Consider the following 11,650-nt stretch of genomic DNA (forward strand, 5'->3'; position numbering starts at 1 on the left):
GTATGAATTGGGAGCTTCCTACTTCTTTCTTGTCATGCACAGCTGCTGAGGGAAAAGGAAGAGACAACAGGGGAGGAGGCAGAGTCTGTTCAATCCAGAAACTAAGTATTGGATTTATTTTTTACCCTTAATGTAGTAGCTTCTAACTTTTTCCCAAGGTGGGTTAGATTCCAGGCTAGGGTCTGGCTGGGTGCCTGGCTGTGCCCCTCAGGTCTCCCCTCTGAAGGGTGCCATTCCTTTACATAAGTACTGTTGGCCTGGTCTGCACCATTCCCAGTGGACAGTCTGGGGAAGGAGTGGGGAGCCTTGAACTTCAGTCTCTTTCTTCATTTGCATCACCCAGTGCAAATCATACAACACACCTGTTGAGAGCCACAGCCGAAGGGGCCCCAGCAAACTTCCAGCTGCCAGCAAACTTCCAGTTGCCGGCTGATGATTGGCTCACAGCGGCCCCAGCAACATCTAGCTGATTGGCTCCTCTGCGGTGATGCTCATTGGGCTGTTTCCCTGCCCTTTCAGACCAGGGAGCTGCTCATTGGGGGACTTTTTTGGCTCCGCCCACGTGACCCAGCCAATCGGCCTCAAGAGCAGGAGGATTGTGGGAGGTGGAGAGAAGCTTGTGGGGGAGAGAGAGGCTTGTGGAAAGCCGGTGGTGGCAGTTGAGGCTCTGAGGATTTTTCCTGAGAGGCTGTTTTGTTTGGTGTGTGTGGTTCTAAAAATAAAGTTAGTTTCTTTTGACAAGTGGCTCCTGATTGTGCCCAGCCAGACTGCGGCATTTGGTGGCCCGTATGGGGAAGTCTCAGTTTGCTGAGCCGTAAAATAAAAATGACCTTGCCCCATCTTATGGGGCTGATGACAAGAACATACTGTTTTTATTGCAGGCAGATCTGCGGAGGCTTTAGAAAGCACTTTTTTATTTGGTTGAAAGTTTGTGCATAAAGGTAAGAGGGGCTGCTGATCTGTGGACCACAGAGGTGACCCATGGCTGAGGCGGAACTGGATATCGGAGAGAAGTCAGCAGGTGAGTCTGGAGTTCTGCTTCCATCCCAGCCCTCAATGAACATGTGGAGGGGAGTGGGGAAGTCTGGTCCAGGGTGATCCTGTGCCCAGCAGGGCCCATGACCTCTCGCACTCTGACAGTCTGTCAGAGTAGAGCAATTGGGCCAAGTGTCCCTTCTGGGGGACGCAGGTAGCAACAGCTATGACAAATGCTGGTAGCAGCCAGCAATTCCTGGTGCTCACTTGTGCCAGGAGTGTCCACCTTCTGTGGACTTCCTCCTTGCCTTCTTACTGTGAGCCAGAGATGATGAACCTCATTTTCAGATCAGAAAACTGAGGCTCAGGCTGGGAATGTGGCTCAAGCGGTAGCGCACTCACCTGGCATGCATGCGGCCTGGGTTCGAGCCTCAGCACCACATACAAAGATGTTGTGTCCGCCGAAAACTAAAAAATAAATATTAAAATTCTCTCTTTCTTATCTCCTCTCTCTCTTTAAAAAAAATTTAAAAAAAAAGAAAACTGAGGCTCAAATAGGTTATATAAACTTGTCTAAACTGTCACTGCTACTAAGTAGCTGAGGAAGAACAGACCCAAATCTCTCTGACTTAAAAAAGTGCTCTTGGATCTCTGTGAGAGCCTACTTATCCACAGATGATCTGATGTGCTAATTGGACCCCCAAAACACTTTTATTTTGGGTCCTGGAGACTGAACACAGAGTGCTTTACCATTGAGCTACATCTCTAGCCCCCATTTTTATTTTTTGAGACAGTGTCTCATTAAGTTGCTTAGGTCCTCGCTAAATTGCTGAGACTGGCCTCAAACTTGTGATCATCCTGCCTCAGCCTCTCAAGCGCTGGGATGACAGGCTTACCCCAGTGCGCCCAGCAGACAATAAGAGATTTTTAAGCATGGTGGACTAGGGTGGAAAGTTCTTGCATCATGTGTCGGGTAAGTTGAAGTGACAGGAAGGTATCTTTCCTGTCTTGGACTGGTGCCTGAGTCACTGCCTGGGAGAGGGGTCTCACTGTGTGCCGAGCCACCTCCATGGCTCAGGGTGGAAGGGCAAGGACTAGACTGCAGAGCCCCATGTACTGGGAGAGGGACTTTATTGCTGTGCAAAGAAAGGCTAATAAGCCAGGCACGATGCCTCTTTGCTGGAGGGGCTTTGGCACTGTGGCACAAGGGTTGCATTCAGAAAGGCCACAGGCTTGGAATGTCATGTTCTGGTCATTGACTTGAATTTTTTTCTAATTTTAGCTTTGAATTTATATTTTAAAAAGTGGAATCAGATAGAACAATGGAGCATGGGGGCGTTGTGGCCTTCACACCTAGGCCAGCCCCAGCTGTAACCATCTGCTAGAGTCCCTCATTCTGCTGTCATCTGCATCCTTGATGGGGCTCAGACATAAGAAGGATCAGGAGTCAAGGAAGGGGCAGGCAGCACCATGGTATGCTGCAAGGGTGGCCGCAGGAAGAGCTGGCCTCTCAGCTCCCCCACCAGGCAGCCAGGATGTCCAGGGGGTGAGGCTACAGTCCCTCGCAGGTCATCCATCTGTGGAAAGGGGAGACTGCCTTCCTCACTTTTCTTTTGTAACTGGCTCCACAGATAATGTAGCCAGGCCCAGCTGCACACAGGTCTTGCCATTTACTAACTTGGAGTAAGATCTTCACCTTTTAGCGCCAATGTTTTAGTCTGAAATGGAAATTATGTCTAATCTTCACATGATTCTTTTGAGAGCAGTGAGCGGTCCCCTTCCTCTCTGCCACAACCTAAATGCAAGTCTGATTATGACAATTCCTGCTGAAAACTGAGACCAAAACCTTTCACTAGAATAGTGCTGGGCAACATACATACAATTCAAGTCACGTTTGCATTTAAAGTTCTCTAGTAGCCACATTTTATAAAGTAGAAACAAGTGGAAGTAATATTGATAATATGCTTTATTTCAGGGGGGCTGGGGTTGTGGCTCAGCGGTAGAGCGCTCACCCAGTTCATGCAAGGCCCTGGGTTCGATCCTCAGCATCACATTAAAATAAACAAAAATAAAGACATTGTGTCCAACTAAAAAAAATTTTAATGCTTTATTTCATACAATATATCCAAACCATCATCATTTCAATATGTAATCAGTAGCAAAAATGAACGAAAATTTTTTTTCCACACTGTCTTCAAAATCCAGTGTGTATCTAATTTCATTTGACAAGTGGCTACTTAACTGGACAGCACAAGGCTAATCCCATAATCAAGCTGCTACCACCTCTCTGCCCTGCAGCTACATGTGGGCTGTTTTCCTCTCCCACAGGGCCCGGAAGCTCCTCCCACCCTCTGTCCTTTGGAACTGGTTAGAACTCTTCATCCTCTAGATGGAGTTCGGAGGCTCCACCTTCAGGGAAACCTTTCTTGACCCCTTATATACTTCCACAGTACTGCGGGGCTCGCCTTTGGCACACCACACCAGGCGCCCTCATGATTTCCCCTTTACTAATGTATTTCTGCTGCCAGCCTATAAACTCTAGAAGAGATCTTTTGGAGTTGTTTCTTAATCATTTCCCCAAGGGCTTGGCCTGGTGTCTGGTATAGGTCAGGCTTTCTGTGTCCAGTGGATAGGGGAGAAAGAAAGAAGTATGTGAAAGGACTGACTCATGCAAAGCACTATGCAAATACTTCTCTTCCCTCTGGGTGAAAACGTTTCTCCTTATAAAGCGACCTTTTTTAGCTGTGTAACTCTGCTAGCGATCTAAACATAAAACACTCAGGGTTGAAAATATTTAAGTGGAATCCTAAGCACACACATTATAAATATTTCTTCCCCACATTATACACCATTAAAAATACCGTCTCAGCTCCCTTTCATGATCTGGGTGGTGATTAAGGAAAATTACTGTTCAAGATTGAAAGTAATTACTGCCCTTTTCCTGACCTGGCTTTCCGCCTAAGAAGGGGAGGATAGGCTGCAGGGCAGGACTGGAGAGCGTCATTGTCCCTCATCTGACCCGCAGATCTGGCCACCAGCCACATGCTGAGGTGCTGCTGCTTCTCAACTTTTCCTTCTTTTAATTCTCTTCCAGGTGAACATAAGCAAGAAGGCACCAGTCCACACTCGACAAGTGCCCCAAGTGTTAATGCCAAACCTAACAACACCTGCCTAGGTGAGGACTCAAGCCCTCCACCATGTTGCAAAGCCAAATTCACCAGGTGGCTTACAGTGCACTGTTAGGCCATATAATCCTTCTCAGGACAGTAGATTGAAGACTTACACTTAGTACCACTATTCCAAAAGAGGGCAGACTCCTCCTCTCAGGGGGTGTAGTAGGAATCACAAAGTTTGCACTCTGCTCAGTGAGACATGTCCCTGAAGTTTTCCAAATATCCAGGGTAAAAACAACTGCTATGCATTGCCCAGGGGTGAGGCATATAAATACCCACTGCATATTTTAAGTCCTTGGCTGTGAGCTGGAGGTGTAGCTCAATGGACAGTGCCCACATGTGTGAGGTCCTGGGTTTGATCCCCAGCCCTGAAACAAAATTGATATCTAAATTGTTGGCTGCTTTCAAACTGTAAGCTTTCTGTTTGCAATACATCCTGAAGTTTGCTCAGCATGCAAGAAAAAAGAAAAAAAAATCAGCTTATGAATGAAAAACGTTTAGTCTATGGAAACTCCATGTCTACTTATTATTCAGTACTTAGGATCATCTATGCTGTAATAAATGATAATGTCCAAAGTCTCTAAAATGCATATTTTTAAAATTAAATTTTAATTTATGGGCGATCTAGAGTTGGTGCTTAAAGTAAGAATTCAGAGCCCCAAAGAAAATGACTTCATTGAAATTGAACTGCACAGACACGAGCTGAGTTATCAAAACCTACTAAAAGTGAGTTGCTGTGAACTGGGGATTAACCCAGAGCAAGTGGAGAAGATCAGAAAGCTACCTAACACTCTGCTCAGAAAGGTAAGGTTTACAAGTTTCTAAATGAGGTGGGAATGTTCTGTGAGTCAACTGTTGCATTTCTAATATGAAAATGAAATTAAAGATATTAGAAATTCAGCCTATAGAATGATCAAGCAAGGTAGCAGATAACGTTGAATAACTACTAATCCATGACCTCTTTAAAAACCTCTGAATGACAAGTGATTTCCCAACTTAGGAGTTGCAATTCAGTATTTTTGGCACTGCAATCTCTGCAAATCTGCCTGGCTGACAAAAGGTGGCATAGTCCTCAGGACAGAAAACACAAGCCCACTCTTTGTTTAGCAAAGGTCTGCCTCTGTAATTGCACAAAACCAAATTCATTTATTTTCCAGATTGAAAATGCAGACCTCTGGGCTGGGGTTGTAACTCAGTGGTAGAGCACTTACCTAGCACATGTGAGAGGCACTGAGTTCGATTCTCAGCACTGCATAGAAATAAAGGTCCACTGACAAAAATTTTGTGAAAAAATAAAAAAGAAAATGCATATCTCAAATTTTAATTTCAGAAGGAACAACTTTTCTTTTTTGGCAGTGCTGGGGATAAAATCCAGTGCCTCACACATGCTAGGCAAGTGTTGTTATATCCCCAGGTCAGAAAAATTTCATTTCTTCAGATAGTATTTTTTTTTTTCAAAGTGCCTTGGCAATTTTTATTGGTGTCTCAGCTATGGCATATTCTTGGCAGTTAGCTTTAAAACATGTTTGCCCGGCCCATTGTCTTCAGCAGCATCAAGTGGGACTATCATCCCCTTAGAAACCTCCAATAGGAGCCGGTGCAGTGCAGCATGCCTGCAATCCAACCACAACTACTCAGGAGGCTGAGGCAGAAGAATTCCGAGTTGCAGGCCAGTCTGAGCAATTTTGCAAGACTTTGTCTCAAAAAATAGAAAATAAAGGGCTGGGGATGAGGGATATAGATGAACACCTCTGGGTTCAACCCCCAGTGCAGAAGGATACCACCACCAACAACAAACACCGCAACTCTCAAGTGCTAATGGTTTACAGTGGATAAAGACAAAACAATGAGAAATAGGAGTGTAGGCAAGAACCCAAGATGACATGACTTCATCGATTATTTATAAACCATTACATAATTTCTTTTCCATATTTAGGACAAAGACATTCGAAGACTACAGGACTTTGAGGAAATAGAACTCCTTTTAATGAAAAATGGAAGCTCTGAATGGATACAATACACACCATCTCTAACAGAAAAGTCCTGCTACAATAGTAATGCCGCAAAAATGACTTATTAACCCCCCAAATTAAACAGGAATCATTATTTTATAATGATAATGCTGGATACACATGAAATTTGACTTCATGTTTGAACTTTGGAAAATATAATTCCTTATCTCCAAATTCTGAGCTGGGAGAAGAGTAAATTCAAAAGGGCTTTGACTGTAATCTCAGTTTCTTGGGAGGCTAAAGTAAGGCAAGAAGAATAAGTTGGAGGCCAACCTGGGCAACTTAAATATATCCTGTCTCATAGTAAAGAGGGCTGGGATGTGGCCCTTTGACAAACACAACTATCACATCCACACCAAAGCAAATTATTTTGTAGTGTTGCACCCCAATCCTGATTAGGAATCAGTATGCTTTGATGAGATTCAGCCAGAGCAAATGACAGGGGTATCCTTCATGTGAACCCCATTAAGGGCAGAGCAACAATCCCTATTTTTAAAAACACTTGACTTTCTTTTTGGGTGATACTAGGGATCCAATGCAGAGCCTTGTGTATGCTAGGCAATTACAATGAGCTACATCCCCAGTCCTATCTGCATACATTTAAACTTACCCATAAAATGGCACGATTTATATAACCCAAGTAACTACCTTTAAGACTTTTTAAAAGAAAACTTACAGAACAGTCAAGCATAGCCCAAACCACTGAATTCAGTCAAGTGAGAAGGAAATAGCACAGCTGTTAACCTAACATCTATTTCCAAGGTCAGTTGTCATCAAATATATGTTAAGTTCCTCCCTACACTGCCTAGAATCTGAATCAACTCTTCTAGTTGACTTCTAGTACAACTACTTGTATTTTGTTAAGCACTCATTAGCTGCTCGCTTACCCACTTTTACTCTCACACACACTACACTACCACTTCTTTACATATCCATAACTTCTACAGACTATGATGTCATCTCTGATCATTACAGAAGAGGTATACATAAATACCAAAGCTCCCTGTGGGCAAATTCAATGCTTTAATTGGATCTTCAGCATATGAAACAGGTCACTGTTTCTTTTTTACTTCTCAAAAGCTCAGTGATGATCAAGAGTGAGGAAAAGACATATAAGCATTATGCAAACACTTCTACCCAACTGTTCAAGAGGAAATGGTTAATGGTATAGGCTTGGGAATCCCATCCCACCATTCATGGAATGTAATATGTTAATGCAATTTAACTGGCATCCATGGCTACATCAATGAATGTAACTAAGCACCTATGCCACATATTCTTTATTTTACTTTTGAGATAGGATCTTGCTAAATTTCCCAGGCTGGTCTCAAATTTGCCTCCCACTCCTGGGTCACTGGGATTATAGGTGTGCACCACCATGCCCATCTTATGCATGTTTTAAAAAACATAGTAATGAAAAAAAAATACAAAAGAAAAAACATAGTAATGGCCTACACTGGGTGTTGTGGCACACCTATAATCCTAGATGCTCCAGAGGCAGGAGGATTGCTAGTTTGAGACAAGCCTCAGGAATTTAGTGACACCTAAAGGGTTAGGGAGACTCTGTCTCGAAATAAAACAAAAAAAGGGCAGAAAATGTTTCTCGTTGGTTCAATCCCTGGTACCAAAAAAAAAAAAAAAAAAAAGCCCAGTGTCCCAATGCCAAGAGATTGGGGTGGTGACAGGACAATCCCCAAGTGACACCTTCCTAAAGTATTTTCAATTTTACTTTGAGGAAAATTTAGGCAGGGGCCCAAGGGTTGATAAACAGCCTGAATTCATCATTTGTGGAAATACAAGATTTTTAGGTTGTTTTTAAATGCATCTGATAAGCCCATTACTTGAAACAAAATCACTGTCAGGATGAAAGCTTCTACTACTCTAATATGCAGAACTTACACAGGTACCTCCTATGATCTACAAGAGAATCCATTTAATCACAAGGTTCTGAGCAAACTCAAAACCCAAATTAATAAAGTCTACACCCCAAAAGGGAGGGAAAGAACCACACAGCAAAATAGTTTCAAGTATAAGTTGACAGTAGTTTTTTTACCTAAGTCATTGATTGTAAAATTGTACACAAGGTACAATTTCACTTTATGACTTTTAAATTGTTTTACTAGGGTAGGGAGCTACATCTGGTTTTACTATATATGGCACTTGGAAGGATGTTGAGACCTCACTCCATGTTTCCTCTGTGGCTACGCACGGTGAGGCATGCTTGCAATTCTAATGACTCAGGAAGCCAAGGCCAGAGATCTTGAGTTCAAAAGCAGCCTCAAACGTGGATGTGTAACCGATGTGATTCTGCAATCTGTATATGGGGTAAAAATGGGAGTTCATAACCCACTTGAATCAAATGTATGAAATATGATATGTCAAGATCTTTGTAATGTTTTGAACAATTTTTTTTAAAAAAAGCAGCCTCAGTAACTTAGCGAAGCCCTAAGCAACTCTAAATAAAATGTAAAAATGGGTGGGGGACATTAACTCAGTGGTTAAGTACTTCTGGGTTCAATCCCCAATACCCCCCCCCCCAAAAAAGGTCTCATCTGGAGAGCAGGACTGGGGGGAAGAAGGCAACTAGTAACTGATGACAGAGGCCTTAGCTATGTGAACCTAATGCATCTGCAGGTGCTTTTCAAGTTTCAATCACTTTCTTCCTTTTAAAGAGAAACAGCTGTATTAACTATTTCTTATACCCCTACTAAAATCAGAGCAAGAACCAAAGAGAGATTAACTCTGGTACAAAGAGGAAGGAGTAGGGCGTGGCTCAGCAGATTCCCCCTCTGGACTGGCTTATGTCTGAGAAAAGCTTCCCTTCAAACTAGCATAAACAGAAAAGATCCACTCCCGGGATAGCACCAAAACTAAAATTGTTAAATTTAAATTGTTAAGATTAAAAGGGGGTAAGAAGATACCACAAAGAAACATAACTAGGTCTTGTTTCTAGCTTTTAGTAACTATGACTATGCCTCTGAATTTGGCAGTCCAGAAACAGTACCTTTTCAATCTGCCAGGCATTTAAGGAGGATTAATTCTATAAAGTACATTATGTTCACATGTTATCAGTCACTACCTACACCAAAACCTTTCCCACACTTTTTAAATTTAAATTTTATTAAGAAATATCATACATACAAAAGCAAAGCACATAAACATAATTTTAAAAGAAAATGCCCATCCAACTTCAAAGAGTGTCACCAATCGCTCTGAAGACCCCTTTGCCTTCCATGATCACATTTCCTTCCAAACTTCCAAAGCACCAGCTGACATTGAATTGTGTCAATCATTTCCTTATTTTTCTTTCATTTACCATGTATAAAACAGCCTGTTTTTAACCAGCACAGTAATGGAACCACAGTGGATAAATCCTTCTGTAACTTGCTCTTTTGACCATTATTATACTGTTGAGTCATCCAGGTTCAGACGTGGAGCTGTAGTTCAATTTCACTTCTATGGAATTCCATGGTAGGAATGCATCACACTATATATCCAACAAAGATGTTGACTTGGGGTCTTCCCAGCATTTTTTTTTTCGTTTTCTTCCTGTTACAAATGCTGCCATTATGACAATTTTATATCCATCTCCTGGCACATGTGTAAGAGTTTCTCAAGGGTATGTACCTATGGATGAGTTATGGCACACCCAGTTATGACAAACCATTTCTGAAGTTGTTGTTCCTAAATGTTCTTACATCTATTGACAACTCATCTACATGGGATGGCTGAGGTTAAGAAACACATCATCTATGAAACTCTCAAAGTGCATTTTTAAAACAGAAAATTAAAAATTCTGATACAACAATGAAAAATACATTTACTTCCCTGCTTTGGCTTCCTTGAAATATATTTTTAAAAGCCAAATGTTCAACTTAAAAGTGCTGTCTTCTATGTCTCAAAATAAATGCTTCTAAATAGGCTAGTGAAGATAGATTCAGAACATATGGGTAAACATATATAAAAAGACATCTAAACGTATTTTGCTCAAATCCCTCACCTCCTATTCAAAAGGGGGAAAAAAAAGGAAGGTGGTAACAAAAGTGTTCCTATAAGAACAGAGGGACAGAAGGAAATCATACATCACCAAACAATTCTGTTGTTTTTAAATCACCTGCAAGCATTTCAATTGTAATACAAAATTTAAAAAAAAAAAAAGTTGTCATTTGGGGTCCTTTCACTAACAACTAAAAATTAATCAGAAATTCAAACTTTGAAAATCAACCCTGAATGAAGTCCCATCCCATAGAATGCATATACAACTTCAAATGTTTTGTTTCATGCATATAACAGAAAACATACATAGCAGTGGGGCTGGGGACATAGCTCAGTCAGTGGTAGTGTTTTTTTAATATGCATGAGGCCATGAGTTCAATCCCTAACACCAAAAAATAAAACAACATTGATCATACATAGCTTTTATCTACAATCCATTTTAAAAAACAGAATGAACCTGAGCTCTAAATACATCCACTAGGTGTGGTGGAGCTTGCCCATAATCCCAGTGACTAGGGGGTTGAGGCAGGAGGATCACAAGTTCAATGCCAGCTGCAGCAGCTTAAGGAGACCTTGTCTCAAAATAAAAAATAAAAATTGTATATGACTCAGTGGTTAAGAGCCCCTGGGTTCAATCCCTGGTACCAAAAGAAAAGGGAAAAAAAACAAAAACAAACCCAACTTCCACATGAATTTTTTAGTTTTTATATTTCTAAAATCTTTAATCAGAGTGCAGAGCTCAAAACATATGTGATTCAGTGTTCTTAGACCCTGGAGAGATACGGTTGGTTGTCTTCTGTGACACTGAACCTATTTAAGGAACTAGAATGCCTACTCTAAGGCTAGGAGATAAATATCTAAAATGAATAACATGACTAGGTTATTAACAACTTAAATAAAAAATGCAAGAAAGGTGTTTTCAGGCCAAACATAAATGGACCTTTATCTTTTTGAAAAACAAAAACCAAAAAAAACCCCATTTTAACAAAAATGGTCTTCATGGATTCTGTCTCTATATTACAGAGAAGAAAGGCTTGACCAGCAGACTCCATTACCTGGCCCTCTGGAGGGCAGCAAAAGAAATTACTCTACTGAACCATTACTATAGTTTGATAGCTTCAGCTAATAAAAGCTTATTCAATTTGATATTAATGAACTATATGTTTAAGAGTTTCTTTTATACATACATGCTGAATTATTTACAGATTAAATGGATAAGAGATTTTTTTTTTTTTTTTTGAAAATGAGAGGACAGGATACATACACAAAAACACTGGCCAATGAGTCTTAATAGTCATCAGTTGACAGTGATTAATTACACTGCTAATTATACTGTTCAACTTAATTATACTGTTCAACTTCTGTGTCTTAAAATTTCCAAAATAAAAAGATTTTGAAAATATCAACCACTGTTCTAATTTCAGTTCTTATTAAGTCATCTTCTTGATTAAAATCAGCTCTCCAAAAAGAAGAGACACAGAACCATTAGCCAGC

The 11,650-nt window shown here is 41.0% G+C and overlaps 1 protein-coding gene across 1 annotated transcript; it reads left to right on the forward strand.

The window, feature by feature from the left end:
• Nucleotides 1-709: 709 nt before the first annotated feature.
• Nucleotides 710-6,303, forward strand: Ankrd40cl (ANKRD40 C-terminal like). The gene is made up of 4 exons (XM_048789009.1): nucleotides 710-1,021; nucleotides 4,070-4,150; nucleotides 4,777-4,952; nucleotides 6,085-6,303. The coding sequence occupies exons 1-4, from the start codon at nucleotides 982-984 to the stop codon at nucleotides 6,226-6,228; spliced, it is 441 nt and encodes a 146-aa protein (XP_048644966.1). The 5' UTR covers nucleotides 710-981; the 3' UTR covers nucleotides 6,229-6,303.
• The last annotated feature ends 5,347 nt before the right edge of the window (nucleotides 6,304-11,650 follow it).

Source organism: Marmota marmota, unplaced genomic scaffold (genome assembly GCF_001458135.2).
Source record: "Marmota marmota marmota unplaced genomic scaffold, marMar, whole genome shotgun sequence".
Taxonomy (NCBI): Eukaryota; Metazoa; Chordata; class Mammalia; order Rodentia; family Sciuridae; genus Marmota; species Marmota marmota.

What these genes read in the sequence shown, in the direction of transcription:
- Ankrd40cl (XM_048789009.1), top strand. Translation starts at nt 982, where the DNA reads ATGGCTGAGGCGGAACTGGATATCGGAGAGAAGTCAGCAG. An exon ending in ACCTAACAACACCTGCCTAG is followed by an intron (nt 4,151 to 4,776) that starts GTGAGGACTCAA and finishes TGGGCGATCTAG; the next exon opens with AGTTGGTGCTTAAAGTAAGA. An exon ending in CTAACACTCTGCTCAGAAAG is followed by an intron (nt 4,953 to 6,084) that starts GTAAGGTTTACA and finishes TTCCATATTTAG; the next exon opens with GACAAAGACATTCGAAGACT.